This window comes from Sciurus vulgaris (genome assembly GCF_902686455.1).
Source record: "Sciurus vulgaris genome assembly, chromosome: 15".
Classification (NCBI taxonomy): domain Eukaryota; kingdom Metazoa; phylum Chordata; class Mammalia; order Rodentia; family Sciuridae; genus Sciurus; species Sciurus vulgaris.
Window position 1 is genome coordinate 13,057,459 of NC_136476.1, and position 18,363 is coordinate 13,075,821.

Below are 18,363 nucleotides of genomic sequence, written 5' to 3' on the forward strand. Positions count from 1 at the left end.
GACCCTGTCCTTAAAGAAATAGATACAGAAACAGGGTTGGGGATGTAGTTCAGTGGTTAAGCACCACTGGTTTCAATCCCCATTACAACAAAACAAAACAAACAAACATACATGTCTCACTGTGTGTAGTGACTGCAGGCCTGTCCTTTTAGCCATTTGGTAAGTTGAGGCATCAGGATCACAAGTTCAAGGCCAGCTTGGGCAATTTAGCAAGACCCTGTCACAAAATAAAACTTTTATTTTTGTGGCATCTGGGATTGATTCCTGGGGGGTGCTTAACCATTGTGCCACATCCCCAGCTCTTTTTTTTTTTTTTTTTTTTTAACTTGACACAGGGTCTTACTAAGTTGTATAGGGCCTTGCTGAATTTCTGAGGCTGACCTGGAATTTAATATCCTCCTACCTCAGTCTCCCAAGCAGCTGGGATTACAGGCATGGACCGCCATGCCCAGCAAAATAAAACTTTTTTTGGAAGGGCCGAGATGTAGATCAGTTGCAAAGGCAAGGTCCTGGGTTCCATCCCTAGTACTCTGAGGGGAGGAACACTGTTCCATCTAAAAAACCTACCAAAAATAACAGAAATAACAAAAGCATTTGTATGGTACTTCACACAAAAGCAAAATAAGTGCTTTCCTTTGTTCATTACAACTTCCATGAGGGAGGTGGGTTTTTTTCTATTATTCTCACTGCATAGATAAGTAAACTGAGGCACAGAATTGACCTTTCCAATACCTCACAGGTAGTAAAAGAAGTGCTGTTAGTTTAAATCTTGGGCGTCTTCACCCCACCACACTGACGCAACAAGAACAATACAGTACCATAAAATTTGTCAGAGATGGCAGTGAACAATCCCATTTGATCCTCACTATACTTTCTTGGATCAAAGTGAAGTTGGAGTCACCTTCCTTTCTACACAGGAGGTAACTGAGGCCAAAAGCTATCGGGACAAATCCACCAGGCTGTAAAAGGCAGCGTGTGGAGGTGGAGCCTGAGTCCAGATTTTCTGACTCCACAGTCGCAAGCTCAGACAAGGCTTTGGTAGCGGGGCCTGCAAATCAAGGATGGATGCGTCGACTGTCACCCAGCGTTTACAGGTATTCTCAAATGCTTCTGCCAGGCGGGGCACAAAGGACTTAGGCAAGTCTCTAGATCGGAGCCCAGGGCTGCGGGTGGAACCAGGCTCACAAATAATCTAACTAGGATCTAGAATAGCTAGGATTTACGAAATACTGGCTTGCGAGTTCTCTAGTCTCCACCCAAAGATGATTATCACAGCTGAGGTGTGGGCAAATGTAGAGGATCCGAGCGAAGGACAGGACCCGCAGCCCCTGTTCCAGAGGCTGGAGTGAGGCCAGAGCGGAGGTGGTGTCAGAGCGGAAATCGAACCCGGAGCAGGGGTTCGGCTCGGAGCGGTGGGGAATACGCGAGAAGACTAATCTCCGGAGGGAGTTCTTTCTGTGGGTCCGCTCCCGGCCAGTGGGGAGGTGTCCGGAGGTGGCGGGAGCCGGAGCTGGGAGGCGAGAAGGCGCACCTCTCAGCGGCCAGACGCACGGATCGCGGGAGGGGACCCGGGAGAGCCAGGGATCGCAGCTCTCCAAGCGACAGAAGTGCCCAAGTCGCGGTCTGCGTCCTTGCGCGGGAGTCCTGGGGCGATGAGAGTGCGCGTCAAGGTAACTGCAGGTCCCGCGGCTTCTGGCTCTGGTGGCTAACTCGGCGGCGCAGCCAGCCAGGAGCGGCAGCCACAACTCCCGCGCGCTGGCCGCGCTCCAAGGCTGGCACCCCGTGCAACCGGGAGTTTTGGGGGCTTGGAAAGGAGGGCGCCCCTGGCAGCTGGGAGAGCTCTGGTGACACTTGGGGAAAGAGTGAGCTTGTGGAATTAGGAAAAGGTTGGTCTCCTTTAAGGCTGCCAAACCTTAAACTGGCTACCACTTACCTATTTTTCTGGACTTCCACACATTGTGTATGAAATACGAAGTACCATTATTAAGCACGTTGTGTTCGGGATGCTTGCCAAACGTTAGTTCATTTCAGCCAGGCCTGATTGATAAGAGCATTTTCTGTGAAGCTAGGTAGCCTGAGTTAGCATCCCAGATGTACCACTAACGGTGACCTTGGGCAACTTAGCTAACCTCTGTGGCATGTTCCTCATCTGGAAAATGGAAGAATACTATTTGTAACGTGAAGATTTAGTGGGATACTATATGTCGTATGCTCTTAGAATAATAACTAATATGTTCCGTAGGTTGTGATTTGTAACTATTTCAGGCTGAAATAATCCTATAAAGTCTGAGTATAATCTCTCCCTTAATTGTACTGGTTCACTGGTCAAAAAACGAGGCTGTGCCAGAAAAGTAGAAATGAGATATGAACCCAGGTCAGTGCCCTAAAACCCTGAGAACATGATTGTGATCATTTGTTCTAGGGAGAAGGTGTGGATCACCCTTAACTGCCAAAGTAAGAAATGAAGAAATGGGGTTCTTCAGTTAGTTTCCACCAGTATACAGGTTTTGATATGTCATTTTGACATCTGCTTTGGATTTTTCCGTGACTAATAAAGTATTAGAATATTTTGGCTAGACCCATCTGGGCTTGATTGTAAGAACCTGTCTGTAACCATTTGGGATGGAGCATCTATAACTTGATTTGCTTAGGAGTAGTTCTTGGAGATTTTTTCCATGTCAGTATATATTGTTTTGTTGTTGTTGTTGTTTGTTTGTTTGTTTTTTGTAGTACTGGGATTGAACCCAGGGCCTCATGCATACCAGACAAATGCTCTACCACTGTGTCCCACATCCCCGGCCCTATATTGGTGTTTTCTTGATTAGTATGCAGAGAAGAGCTGGAGTGATCAAGATCATACATACAGCACTTTCTCCCTGTGACCAATCATTGTTCTAGATTCATTCAGCCACCAAATATTTACAGAGTGCAAACTATGTGCCAAGTCCTGTTTCAGGAAAATATGGAAATATACAGTGAACAAAACTGTTATTGTTGAGATAAAAGGGATTGTGAGATGTGTCTTGATGAAATGGACCTCAGCTTCAGCTTAGTTAGGTTGTTTCCTAGAATACAAACATCAAGCAGTCTCTCTCTCCTGGTTTAAAATGATAACCTTAGCTTTTGCTCCACTAGACTAATGAAACTACAACTCTGAGATATAGAAATAGACCTTCTGAATGAACAAATAAAATGTGATATATGAGATATACATATCTACAACAGAATATTATTCAATCTTGAAAAGGAAGGAGACAGGTAGGCACTGTGGTGCATGCCTGTCATCCCAGTGACTCTGGTGGTTGAGGAAGGAGGGTTTGAGGCCAGCATCAGCAATTTAGTGAGACTTTCAAAATAAACACAAAACAAGGGCTGAGATGTAGCTCAGTGGTAGAGCATATTTTAATTCTATCTTGAGTAAAGTTCAATTTAAAAAAAAAGGGAAGGAAACTCTGACATATAAGATGGATGAAACTTGAGGACTAAGTTTAATTAGCCAGTTTCAAAAAGACAAATACTTCATGATGCCACTTATAAGCCATAAAAAGATGTAAAATCTGTAGAAACAAAGTAGAATGGCAATTGCCAGGGTTTAAAAGAAGGGAAGGGGGAAATTGTTAATAGGTACAGAGTATAAGTATTTTAAAATTTATAATTATGAATGCAATTAATTGTACAAATCGATGTGTTTCACTGAGACATTTTCATTCATGCTATACAAGTGCACAACCACTGAGCCACACCCACAGTCCTGCATGCATTTAGTGTCCTATGATCTTGTCCACTCTCCCTTTCTACCATCTCATTTTTGCAGTGCTAAGGATCCAATCGAGGACCTTGCAACATATGCTCTACCATTGAGCTATGCCTCTGGATCCTGGAGTTTAAGTTTTTCAAGATGAAAAATTTCTGGAGATTGGTTGTACAACAATGTGAATATACTTAACACTATGGAACTGCACACTTAAAAATAAAAATGATTGGGATATGAGGCCTGTTGGTGCATGCCTATAATCCCAGTGGCTCGGAAGGATCACAGGTTCAAAGCCAGCCTTAGCAACTTAGCAAGACTGTAAGTAACCTAGCAAAAACCTGTCTGAAAATAAAAAAATAATAAAGGGCTGGTGATGTGGCTCATCAAAAGGGTGTATGTGTTATTTATTTATATATTTAGGTTCTAGAAATTGAACTTGGATGCTAGTCACTGAGCTACATCCCAGACCATCTTATTTATTTATTTTTATTTTGAGAAAATGCTGAGGATCTCTCTGAGATTGCTGAGGTTGTCTTCAAACTTGTGACCCCTCTGTCTCCACCTCCCAAGTTGCTAGGATTACAGGTGTGTAACATGCCTGGCAAATTTATATATATTTCTACCTTAACTTAAAAGCAAAGGAAGATTCTCACACAAACTCCTTCATAATGGGATTTTTCTTCCACTTCTTTCAAAGTACTGCCTTTTTTCTTTCTTTTTCATTTTCTTTCTTTCTTTCTTTCTTTTTTTTTTTTTTTTTTTTTTTTTTTGTGATGCTGGGGACTGAACCCAGAAATTACATGCTAGGCAAGTGTTCTACTGCTGAGCTGCATTTCCAGCCTTCTATATTTTGAGTTTGGTTGTTGAATTGACTTTCAGCTGGGTCTTAACTTTTGACTAGAACCCACAGGTTTTCTAGGGTGTCAGGAGGGCATGGCAATGGAGTACCCTTGGAAACTTTCTTCTGTTTGACTTGGCACCAGAGTATTTTTTAGTTCCCCTTGTTTTGGGCAACCCAGCGTCACTTCCCTTTAATCTCAATGAAAGTTGGTATTTACTTATCTCTGAAGAAGAGGTTCTTTGGTTATTTATAGTATGGGAAAACTGAGACTATTTGAGTGTCACGACCAGTTTCAAGCAGTGAGAAGTAATAGAATTATATATCATATAATTTATCCATTTGAACAGTGTAATCAATGACTTTTAGCATATTAACAGTTGAACATCCATCATCACAGTCAATTTCAGAGAAATACCACTTGTAGCTGTCACACTCTAGTCCTTCCATTCATACCACCCTGGCAACCACTAATCTTTTTGTCTCTATAGATTTGTCTATTCTGGGCATTTTGCACAAATGGATGCATCCTGCTATGGTTATTTGTGACTGGCTTATTTCACTTGCCATTAATGTTTCAAGTTTCATATTGCAGCATATTGGGTACTTCTTTGTGTTGCTAAACACTGTTCCATTGCATGGATGTATCATAATTTATTTGCCTGTTAGTCATTTGACAGATAATTCAGTTGTTTCTACTTTTTGGCTATTATGAATAATACTGCTATGAACATTTGTATGCATGTGTTTGTGTGAACTTACGTTTTCAATCCTTTTGGGTAGATCCTTAAGAGTGGAATTGCTGAACTATATGGAAAAATCTATATTTAAATTTGTTTGTTTGTTTGGTATTGGGAATTAACCCAGGGTTGCTTAATCCCTGAAATACATCCACAGCCCTTTTTATTTTTTATTTTGAGTCAGGGTCTCAATAAGTTGCTTAGGGCTTTGCTAAGTTGTTGAGGCTGGCTTTGAAGTTGTGATCTTCCTGCCTCACCCTCCCAAATTGCTGGACCATTTTACATTTTCAATAGCAATCTAAGTTTCAATTTCTACCCATCTGTTAAATTTTCTGAATTTTTATTTTTAACAGACTAGTGGGTATAAAGAGGAAACTTATGGTTTCGATTCGTATTTCCCTAAGGTGGTCTAATGGATTTGAGCATCTTTTCATGTGCTTATTGACCATTTGTATATATTCCTTGGCAAACTTTAGATCTTTTGGGTAGCATTTATTTTTGATCCATCTCTTAAGGTATTTTTCCTGAAAAATGACATCCACACAAAAGTTAGTATGTAATTTCTAAGGGTTCATGACGCCCCTGATATTTCTGTGAGTCTAAGGATTCCCAGAGGACATGGCAGGGTTTTTCCTGGGAATTGTACCTGCTTGATTTCACTCATTACTATCTTTCAGGGATCTCAGTGGATTTGTGTGATAATTATTCAGAAAGTAATTTGTGAACCGTAAGACACTACTTTTAAGCCAAATTTCTTGAGACTAAGAGTTCTCCAAAATAAGGGGTTTAGTGAACTTTTACAAGTGCTAGTCAGAAAAAGACCCAGTCTTAGGACAAATTCTGCAACTACCAGCAGTTGGAAATATGTCTGCTGGAGCTAAGAGTCAAGAGCATTTTTATAACAAAAATGTGGAGAGAGAGTATAAAATGTGTACACTGAACCTACATTGGCTATAGATAATGGGCAAAATTTGGGGAGAGGACGACAGTTCATAAAAAGTACTCATTACTTCTGGACCGGTTGGGGTTAGTAATCCTGAAGTTCCTATGTAAGAATGGGTGGTGGCACCTGGAGTGGCCACCTAAGGTCTAAGTTATGGTTATATTATACATTAAGGAAGGTGAAACAGTTTTTATTGTTGATGATTAATTTACCCTATTTTCCTGCCCCCATTCTCTATCTCTTATAATTAAATTTAAGCAATTGTAGAAAGAATTTTTCTTTCTTTCTTTTTCTTCCTTTCTTATTCTACTACTTCAAGGATTGGTATTAGCACATGCATCTTTTTTTTGCTGGGGGAGGGGTTTACCAGGGATTGAATTCAGGGGCACTCGACCACTGAGTCACATCCCAGCCCTATTTTGTATTTTATTTAGAGACACATTCTCACTGAGTTGCATAGCATTTCGCTTTTTTCTAGGGCTGGCTTTGAACTCCAGATCCTCCTGCCTCAGTCTCCCGAGCTGCTGGAATTACTGGGGTGCACTAGTAAGCCCGGCTAGCACAAGCGTTTTTGTTTTGTTTTATTTCAAGTTGGAATCTTGCTATGTTGCTTCAGCTGGCCCGGAACTCCTGGGCTCAAGTCATCCTCCTGCCTCAGCCTCCCAAGTAGCAGGGACTGCAAGCATGCACCACTCCGCCTGACTCGGTATTGGCACAAGTTCTCCAGATAACTGATGGTGCAGTGAAGTGACTGAGAGCATGGACATAAATCAAACTTCCTGCGATGAATCCTAGTATCATTTCCCCCCCAGTACTGGGGATTGAACCTAGGGGTGCTCTACCACTGAGCTACATCTCCAGCCCTTTTTATTTTTCTTGAGACAGGGTCTTACTAAGTTGTTCAGGCTGGCCTCAAACTTATGAGCCTCTTTAGTAACTGGGATTACAAGCATGTCACCATGCCCAGCCCCCAGTGTCACTTTAATAAACTGATATGCCTCTGGGGCAGCTTATTCATCCTCTTGTAGACTCAGTGTTCTTTTTTATACATTGGAGATAATAATTGCACAAAGCATCTCTTGGGAAGATTAAGTGAGTCAATAAACAAAATGCTTGGTATTGTGCAGGTGGGCACATAAAGAGTGTGGAATATATGTAATAATTGTTCCTCTACTGTTAGTATTGTCCTATGGACCAGGTTGGCCTTTGATATGAAAACATCTTCCTTCTTCCTGGAAGAAGTAGATATCCTCTGTTGATCTTTTAAGGACCAAGAGGTTTTTGTCAATTGAAACTTGTATCATCTCAGGAAAACCAGTTTTCTTCCCAAATGGATTTAGTCCACAGAGTACTTTACAGATCCTTGGCCTGTATTAGTTAATCCTCTCCAACCTTTGTTAATGCTGTCAGTATCTGCTTCAGAGAGATTTTAAAGTAAAACAAACCAAACACCAATCTTCATCCTATCTGAACTAGAAAGACTCAGCCTTCAGAGCAGGCAGTTTTGCTGTTAGGACGAAGGTCGAGCATGTAGATAGTTTTGGATTAAATTAGAAAAGAGGGTCCAAAACATTGTTTTCTTTAAGTTTTTGATTTTGTTTTTTCACTGTGGTGAGCATTGAATTCAGAGTCTTGCCCATGTTACCTAAGTACTTTATCTTGAAGTTACTTCTCCAGCTACCTTGCTTTTTTTTAAAAAAATTATTCATTTATTATTATTATTATTATTACTGGACTAAGGACTGAATGCAGAGGCACTTTTCAACTGAGCAACATCATCAGCCCTTTTTATTTTGAGACAGCGTTTCACTGGCCTCAAGTTTGTGATGTTCCTCTATTACCAAAAGCTCTGTCCTTGTCCCTGATGCCAATTCAATAATGAGGACATGGTTTTGAGAAAAAAGGAAAAAGAAGTTTTATTACTTTGCTAGTAAAGGAGAAATACAGGGGACTCCTGTCCTAGAGACTGTGATTCTGTTCATCAGGAGAACAGGGAATTTTAAAAGAGGAGACTCAGAGGAATTCTTTTTCTTGAGATTAGGGAGATTAGGAAGAAGACCAGGGAGGAGAAGATCAGGGAGGAGAGAATCAGGGAAGAGAGAATTGAGGAGGAGAAAAAACATGTCGGTTTGAAAGCAGCAATGGATATGTTCGAAGCATAAAGTGGATCACCATTACACTGCCTCAGTCTCCAGAAGGGCTGGGATTATAAGGTATGGGTCACTTTTTAAAAAAGACAGTTTTCTCTAAACTAAATACATCAAATGGAAAACTCTAGAAATAATAATAATAATAATAATAATAATGTAATATTTCTTAAATTAGTGAATTTTCTAATCATTTTTATTCTGGATAATAGCAGTTGATCATATCAGTAATACATATTATATCAAATTTAATCAAATTAATATAATTCAAATATATTTCAATAAGTAATAGAGTTCAAATATACTCAAATATAAGTCAGTTTAAACATTAAATCAATGTTCTGGCAACAGTTGAATTAAAAATAAAAACAAATCTCAGAAGCTTTAAAAAAAAAGACAGTTTTCTCTATGTGGCCCAGACTGGCCTCGACTGTGGGCTCAAGCAATCCTCCTGCCTTAGCCTCTCTAGTGGCTGGGACTACAGGTGCCTTCTACTGCACTTGGCTCCAGGGATCCAAAATCTTAAAATTTAAAAGTTTTTCAGGGGAGGTAGTATACCTATAATTCCAGCTATTCGGGATGCTGTGGCAGGAGGATCCCCAATTCAAGGCCAACTTCAGCCAACTGGGTAAGATCCTGTCTCAAAAAAAAAAAAAAAAAAAAAAAATTCTGGGAATGTAGGAATGTAGCTCAGTGGCAGAATACCCCAGTTCATTTCTCAGTCCTTTAAACAAAAACGAAAATAAAACAAATAGCAAGTTTTTAGGATGGCTTTTGGAAAGGCAAACTAGAACGGAGTTGTAAATTAGTATAAGACTTTAGATTGGATCTTAATTCTTTCAGGAAACAAAGAGGCAAGCCACTTGGACCCATGTTTGTGTTTCTCAAGCTTCTTATAGTTACTTCCTGCAACTGGGAAAGCATTTTTGAGAAGCTCTTATTCCTGGAGACGTTTTAGAAGAAATTTCATCTTGCTGGTGGGTACTTGGGTTTAACAGCCAGCTGAAGAGCAGGGTTGACAGGTGAACCAGGAGCTCTGAATCCTGAGGGAAACCTTCAAGATCTTTCTCACGGAGGTCCTGTTGGTGTGAGGGTCTTTCAGTTTAGCTGAAGAGCAGAGCTGGGGTAAAGTCCAGGAGGAGCAGAGTTTCTGAGAGGTCGTGGAATCCTGTGTTTAATCAGCATTGTTCTCTGACCTACAGACAATGATGGTGGGTTCTTTAATTTTTTTATAGCCTGGGTTTGTACCTGGAGGTGGCTAAGGTAAAATATTCTTCCTTATAATACAATCACAATGTTATGAGCATTAAGTGGCACATTCTGAAAAAAGAGAAAGAAAGGAGGAAAGAAAAGCTGCTTTTCTATTGTTTAATCTCTCCTTTATAATTGTCCTTGTTATTTCAAGGTCCCTTCTGTATGGATAGTATGTATTTCTTCTCATTTTATAATATCAGAAGAAATTAAATATGGGAAAAATGTCTTAATCAAAACCCAGCAAAAAGGGAAAAAGGTTCTATAGTTTGGCCCCAGGGTGACTTAGAGGCAGGTATTGTATGGAGGGGATGCTCCCCTTTCAGTCCTGAATAGCATGCAAAGTACAGTCGGTCTCTAAACAATTGCAGCGGGACTTTGACTATCAAGTGTAATAGCTAGAGACAGAGCTTGGGAAAGATTAGCCTAGCAGATAATATCTCATATCTGCCAAGCTCTGTTAATCACAGGATTCTTGGTATCCCACTGACAGATTTCTGACTCTCAACTTCCTGGACCACAAACATCTTCCTACTGGGCATGGTGGCACATACCTATAATCCCAGAGTCTTGGGAAACTGAGGCAGGAGGATCACAAGTTCAAGGCCAGCCTCAGCAGTTTAATGAGGCCTTAAGCAACTTAATGAGACCCTGTCTCAAAAAAATCACAGGGGTGGGGGTACTGAGGATGTGGCTCTGTGGTTAAGCAGCCTTGGGTTCAATCCCCCATGTTATAAAAACACCTTCCTCTTAGAATTTTGGGGGAATTAATTATTCTGGATGTGAGATTTTTTTTTCCTGAGTAAAGCAACTGGTTTGGGCCCTACTCCAAGTCATCTTTAATTTAGATTGGCAGGATAAAAATTTTAAATATTTTCAAGAACTTTTACATTAATTTCAGAACTGGGGTATAGCTCAACGGTAAAGCTCATGCTCAGCATGCCAGATGCCTGAGTCTTCAACAGTGAAACAGAAAACAACAAAACAAAACAAATTAACATCTCATAGACTTTCTGTACATTAAATATTTTAAAGAGCAAGATAAGTGTTAATTTTGTTTTTTAAAGATAAAATTCTCAAAGATTAAGATTTTTAAAAATCTTAAATGATTTTTAAATAGATAGGGAGCACTATTAATTGAAAATTGGTGGAAATCTCTTGGGAAAAGTTTCTCCCTCAGTTGTATGTTGTGGAAACAAGTCTGTGATGCCCTCTTAGAAAATTCTTGCACAAATAGATTCAGAGGAGTCACAGTTATCCCTGCTGGAGAGTCACAATACTTGACATATTTATATGGCCACAAAACATTTCATTTTTCTCCCATGTACTTCTTTTGTTCAGGTTAGGCTTTGGAGAGTCCTGGTGAAATGCTTGTATATGTGCCTAGCTAGGCACAGGGTATACCACAGTGTTTTCAGGGCCACAGAGTGTAGTAGGTTAAAGAGATCATGTCAATGTAAAAAAAGAAGCAAATGAAGAAAATAAAAAGGAGAAGCAGCTCAACAGTAACACAGGCTTATTCCAGACAAACCTGGGGAGCAAGGACCAGCAGAGATTGAGACATATCTTCTGCTTGGGGTAGATAGATATAAGGGAGTGAGGAGATTTTTGTAGTTAAGGGAGTTATTAAGAAAAAATTCTTGTGGTGTTACCTTCAGGTGTTTTCAGGATTTCAGTCCCAGATAATAATTTCCTTTCTTGTGATGATGGAGTGTTTGGAGTTTCTTAACATGATGATGCAGCATCGATGGGGTTTAGGCTGAGTCAGAGTGACCTTCAGGTGATTCTTATTCGAGGCAGGGTATGTTTCAAGTTCTTTCTAACAGTGAATGCATGGACTGGGCTCGGAAGTCTCAGAAGGTATATCGAAGGGGAACTTGATTCAGATCTGGGAGTTTCCAGAAAGGTCTTCTAGAAGACACGGTGTCTAAATTGATGGAGAGAGAAGGGAATGGAGAGTGTCTTTTTTAAAAAGTATTTTATTTTAGTTGTAGGTGGACATAACATTTTTATTATATTTTTATGACGTGCTAAAATGGAACCCAGGTCCTCATGCATACTAGGTGAGCACTCTACCATGGAGCCAAAATCCCAGCCCATGAAGAATATCTTAGACAGAGAGAATAGCATGTAGACAACACCTGGAGGTAAATTCAGAGACTTCAAAGTTGTTCAGTAGTTATAGAATGTAGAGACTGAAGTGGGGAGGAGGAAGGGATGAAGCCTGAGAGGGCAGGCAGTGGACTGTGGACTTCCTGGAGGTCTTTCAGGTTTTCTTGAAGACCGTGGGGAACCATTGCGAGGTTTTAGGTGAGAATGATTTATTCAGTTATTTAGTACAAGAAGTTCATAGGTTTTATTGCAGAGAGTGGATTAAAGAAGAAAAAACTGGAAGCAGAAAGGCCTGGGAGGCAATCTAGGCATGAGTTTGTGGTAACTAACTAGGGTAGTGATGAACTCAACTAGGGTAGTAGCAATAAAGAAGCAGAGTTGTGAGCAGATACAGGAGATATTTCAGAGGTATAAGCAGTAATCCCTGATGGTCGATTGAATGGGAAAGGGTGTGGAGAAATTAAGAGTGATGCCCTGGTTTCTAACTTGGACACCTGAGTATACTGAGGGGACTTTAGGGAGTACAGAAGGGGTCGAAGGTTTTGGTGGGGGAAATGGCAGGTTAAATTTGCAATGAAATGCTTTCGTTCCTTTTTAAGGTTGGTGAGGTAAGTGGGTAGGTTTTTTGGCACCTAATTGACTGAGTTGCCTACTGATGAGCAGACTGCTCATTGTCACAGGGCAGTAAGCATCCCTGCCTTCTAACTTCTCTCCATTTCTTTCTTTACTTCTCAATTAACACATGACTTATGAAGAAATATAATCAGAAAATCGGTGCATTCTTTTCATTGAAATCTTCTGGTCTTCAGTTGTCTTTATTGCTGTTCAACATTCAAGTTTTCTTTATTTTATTATTTTGGTACTGGGGATTAAACCCAGAGGCGCTTTGACACTGAGTCACATTCCAAGCCCCGCCCTCCCCTTTATGTTTTATTTAGAGGCTGGGTCTCTCTGAGTTGCCTAGGGTCTTGCTAAGTTGTTGAAGCTGGCTTTTAAATTGAAGTCCTCTTGCCTCAGCCTTCCCGAGCCACTGGGATTACAGGTGTGCACCACCGTGCCCCACTCCAAGCCTTTCTTATTTTTTATTTTGAGACAAGATCTAATCAAGTGACGAGGTTGGCCTTGAACTTGGTGAACCTCCTGTCTCAGCCTCCTGAGTCCCTTGGATTACAAGCAAGTAATGCTATGCACAGAAATGACATGTTTTCAAAGGTGTATTCTAGTTATTTTTCAGCTTCTGAACATTGATGACATTGTGGGTAAGGAGGTCGATCTTCTGGCAATAAAGTTTTTATTTATTTTATTTGTTATTACCAATATTTTTACATGGAAGGAATTGTCACCTCAAAATCCTTCTGAAAGGAAGCTGGGGATAAATTGTACACTATTCATGTTCCTGAAGGAACTAAAGTGCATTATATTCATTAATGCTTGAAAGTTGCTAGTAAATCATATCTTTTGCTTATACATTGGTACAATCTCTCATAGAGGGTAATGTGTTAATATTTAAGTTGATTTAGAAATTTTTCTTATAGATTTGTATCATGTAGGTATACAGGTACATGAAAGCTGTGCTTTCATAGCCATTTGGCATAAAATGAAGTATAACATGGATATGCATGAGTAGATAATTGACTAAGTAAATTATAGGGCATCCATACAAAGGAATATTGGTCATCCCCCAAAAGAAACAATCCTATCTATTCAGATCTATAAGTTAATTGTTAATTAGTAAAAAAAATTAGCAGAGCAGTGTGCATAATTTACCTGTATTTATGTAAAAATTTATTTGATAACTTTATAAATTTATAGCATATCTTTTTAGAAGAATGAATGGCAAACTATAATGTAGGTTAGCTTTTGAGGAGGGAAACTGATTGTTGGGATGCAGGAGTTGGAGGGAGGTTTAACTTTTCCCAGTATCATCTATTGTCTCTTGTGAATTTGTACCATTCATAACATTGCCTATTTAAAAAAAAAAATTGCTAGGGCTGGGTGCAATGGTGCAGGTCTGTATTCTCAGTGACTTGGGAGACTGAGACAGGAGGATCACAAGTTCAAGGTCAGCCTCAGCAACTTGGTTAGACCTTGTCTCGAAATAAAAAATAAAAAATGCTGGGTGTCATGGTGCACACTTATAATCACAGTGGCTTTGGAAGCTGAGGGAGAAGGATCACAAGTTCAAAGCCAGCCTTAACAACATAGCAATGCCCTGAGTAACTTAGCGAGACCCTGTCTCATAAAAAAGAAGTGGCAGGGGGACTGGTGGTTGTGGCTCAGTGGTTAAGCATCACTTGGTTCAATCTCTGGTTGCAGTGAATAAATAAATTAGTAAAAATAAAAAAACCTGTAGCTCAGTGGTAGACTGCCCTGGGATTCAAGTCTCAGTACTGCAAAGAATTAAGTGTGGCATTATAACAATTAAAAAATGATGATTATCTGTTTTGTTTTGTTCATGTAACACAGTTGTAGAGGGTTTACTCAAAGTGATTATGATTATTATTACTATTTTTAAAGGAACTGGAGTGCCTGTTCCTTGGTGCAGCTGAAGGAATTTCAAAAAAGATTATAGCTAAACAGCTGGTAATTAATCAGGGAGAACAAGATATCTCCATTTTTTCTGATAGAGATTAACCACAGGCCAGAGAAGAAAACAAATGTATCTTGAATTTTTTTTTTTTTTTCTATTAGGGATTGCACGCAGGGGCTCTTTGTCACCGAGCCACATCCCCAGTCATTTTTATTTTTTATTTCGAGACAGGGTCTCCTTAAATTTTAGGACCTTGCTAAATTGTAGAGGCTGGCTTTGAACTTGTGATCCTACGGGCTGACTGGGATTACAGGGATGCACCATACCCAGCTATATCCTGATCTTTCCGTCTTTTCATTACATCTTGATTTGATTTATCCAACAAACTTCATCTACTTTTGTTAAGAGTGGTGGCACATGCCTGTAATCCCAGTGGCTTGGGAAGCTAAGGCAAGAGGATCACAAGTTCGAGGTTAGCCTCAGCCTTTATTTTAAAAATAAAAAGCTCTGTGGTAAAGTATCCCTGGATTTAATTCTTAGTATATAAGTAAATATACAAATAAAAATACAATCACATTTACTCTTATCCTTTACCCCCAATTCTTATTCCCCTAGTCTAGACGTCTGCAAACACACATATTGTGAGGAGCATATTTTTAGGTTTGTGTATTAGGTAAGTCCCTGGATGATTATAATCGTCCAGCACCCAGCCCTAGCACCCGGCAGAAGTGTTGTATTCCCCTAGGATGTCCAATGGGGTACTCTTAGTGTTCCCCATCTATGTTAGTCTTGGTGACTGCTTAATTGAGAGAGCATTTTGTATGTTTTGCGATCCACAGAACATACTTTGGAAAATGCATCATACTGTGTCATGGTACTGTTAGGAGCTGGTAATAAAAAGGGATTTGGAATGGGCATGTATGTGTATCTCCCACCTTCCTGTCTTGCTCTGGGGAAGAGGTAGGCAATACTGAGGTTTGCAAGCTTCAGAGCTAAATGGGCTGCAGCTTTCTAAAGAATATAGTTCCTAAGGGTCTTGGGCAAAATTACCAAGGATAAATCTTGCCTCTATCAGAAGAGGAAGCACTTCCAAGTCTGAGCCCTTCTTGAGGGTCCATGTCATCTCTTCACACCCACTCACCCAACCCCACACCAAGATCTCTTAAGCCATTTCATTCTCTCTTGTATCTTCACCTCTTTCTTCATTGACTTCTCCTTTGTCCATGAACAGGTCCTACTTTTTGAATATTACTTTCACCACAGCACACAAGGCATTTAGCACCATCCTTGGTGTAAATGAAAGGCTTTGTAAATGTTGACTTTTGCTTTATATTGTTGATTTAGTGGGTATTGTTTTTAATATTGTTTCTCCTAAGATTGTCTTACACCATCTCCCTGTCTCCTCTCTTTTACAACCCAGTTCCTGAATCTCTCTCATTTAGTTTATTCATTATGGACAAAACTGCTATCCTTTTTACTTTGTAGTATTAATCACAGAGGAAGTATTTCTTTGAACTCTCCTACTTTTGTATGATACATACATTTTTCTTGGACAGAGAAGCTTCTCTTCCTATTTTGTCATGATGGCTGATGACTGTTCTTTAGTCCCTGGACTCTTCTGCACCGTAGGCTTAGATGTTTCCTGAAGTACCTGGCTCTTTCCTCTTCTCTATTCTCTGCTTCTCAGTTACCTCACTCAAGGCTTTTATCATGACCTTAACAAGGATGCTTCTGAATTCTCCAGGCCGAAATCTTCCTGTTTCTAACCAATGTGGAATTCTATCACCCCTCTCTTGTCTTTCAAGGATTTTCCTATATTCCATGTCTTCCATGAAGACTTCCAGTGTGTTTGCAGGCAGAGGGATTCTCTTTTTATAGATTTTCCCCCCACATTTTTAATTGGGGAATTATAGTTGTCTTTCTACAGGGTCTTATGGCCTATGCTTATGCCATCTGTGACTTAAGCCCTCTCGTGGTATCTACTTGTAAACATCAGTTCTTCTGTTTTGGTCTTAGTATTTAGGACATTGTTTTATTTGTTTATTTACTTGCAGTGCCTGGACATTGAACCCAGGACTTCACACTTGCAAGGCAACCACTCTACCACTGAGTTACGTCCCCAACCTTTATTTATTTACGACAATAATTTGAGTTGTCAAAATACACTTTTTAATGAATGACTGAAGCTAGTCTTCTTATAGGTATCAGTGTTTGTTTATGTATTTATTTATGTATTTATTTATTTATTTATTTATTTATTTATTTATTTATTTATTTATTGTGATACTGGGGATTGAACCTAGGGGCTCTACCACTGAGCTACATTCTAGCCCTTTTTTAAAAAATTATTTAAAAATTTTGAGATAGTGTCTGCTAAGTTGCAGAGGTTGGACTGCAACGTGCAACCCCCATGCCTCAGCCTCCCTGGTCACTGGGATTACAGGTGTACGCCACTGTACCCGACTGAGGCATCAGTGTTTTAAAAGGAGAGTGGGTAAACTGGTAGAATACATCCTTCCAATGTGTTGTGAAGGGCTGATTTTACATGCCACATGCCTTTTCAAAGTCATTGGGATAACATTTTAATGACATCTTTAGGAGGGCAGGTGTGATATGCTCTGAAGTCAGCTGTAAGGTTCAAAACAAGTTGCATTCAAAATGATCCTTGAGGAGTCCCCTACATTGCCATAAAGTACAGTAAGAACATGATGATTTTTATTGGGAACTACTTTTCCTCTATGTTGGAACTTTCTTCTGTTGAGTACCAGATTAAACAGGCAATTGTGAAGTACCAGAATCTATTCACTGCGCAAACTAAGATATGCTCTCCACGTGGGAACTGAAACCAACTGGAGAATGGGGGATTCTTTCTCCCCCTCACTTTGCCTGGAGCCTATATGTAGTCACGTGCTGGCAGTAGCTCTCCAGATGTGGTCCAAGGACTCCTGAAACTCCCTAGAACTCTTTCAAAGGGTCCTAAAAGTCAAAATGACATTCATAATGGTACTGAGACGTGATTTTCCCTTTTAATTCCTTCTCTCATGAATGTACTTTTTCCTAAGATGCTACGTTGAATCCACAATTTATCTAAAAAGTTCATATAAATACTCTTCGTCCAACTCCATGTCTATGTGAGGCCAATTTTCTTTATATATTTTAACCAAAACTACTTGATAGACTGAATACGGAAGCAAATATGAGGACTCAGTTGTCCTATTCCAAACATGAAAGAGATTTGCAAAAACACCAGACACTGCGCTCCTCCCCATCCTCCCGTCCCCCACTTTCCTTGCCTCCTCTCTTCCTCCATCTTCTTTACTGGGGATTAAATCCAGGGGTGCTCTATCACTTAGCTACTTTCCTAGTCCTTTTTATTTATTTATTTTTAGTTCTGAGACAGGGTCTTACTGAATTGCTGAGGCTGGCCTTGAACTTGCAATCCTCCTGCCTCATCTTCACAAAGAGGATTACAGGAGTGCCACTGTTTCCTGCAAGAAAATACTCTTCTAAACTTAAAATCTTTTTTCTTAAAAATGTTATTTATAGCCAGGCACAGTGGCACACGCCTGTAATCCCAGCGGCTCCACAGGCTGCGGCAGGAGGCTGGCGATTTCAACACCAGCCTCAACAAAAGCGAGGCTCTATGCAACTCAGTGAACCCCTATCTCTAAATAAAATACAGAATAGGACTGGGGATGTGGTTCAGTGGTTGAGTTCAATCCCTGGTACCACCGCTCCTCAAAAGTTATTTATGTTAACATGTATTAGGCTAATCATTTTTTAAAATGAACTAATTAATAAATATTTTTAAAGTCCCAATTTTAATTTCTAATACTGAAAATATTTCCAGGCTCAACTCATAAAGGTTTTGGGGGGTTGTTGGTGATTTTTACAAGTATGAAGTGATCCTAAGTCTAAAACACTTGAGAGCTGCTACTCTTGGGGATAAGAGACCCTGGAATGTGGAATGGTCACTAAATTACCCACACTTTTAAAATTGTTTCTGCCTCAGACTTTACCTTCTAGCTCTGTCTCACATTCTTTTAGC

The 18,363-nt window shown here is 39.9% G+C and overlaps 1 protein-coding gene across 1 annotated transcript in view; it reads left to right on the top strand.

The window, feature by feature from the left end:
* Positions 1 to 358: 358 nt before the first annotated feature.
* Positions 359 to 18,363, top strand: part of TRPM6 (transient receptor potential cation channel subfamily M member 6) — a 155,587-nt gene continuing 137,582 nt past the window's right edge. Inside the window, 1 exon segment of the mRNA XM_079112114.1 lies at positions 359 to 1,094. Coding sequence (XP_078968240.1) covers positions 1,062 to 1,094 — 33 coding nt within the window. The 5' untranslated portion in view covers positions 359 to 1,061.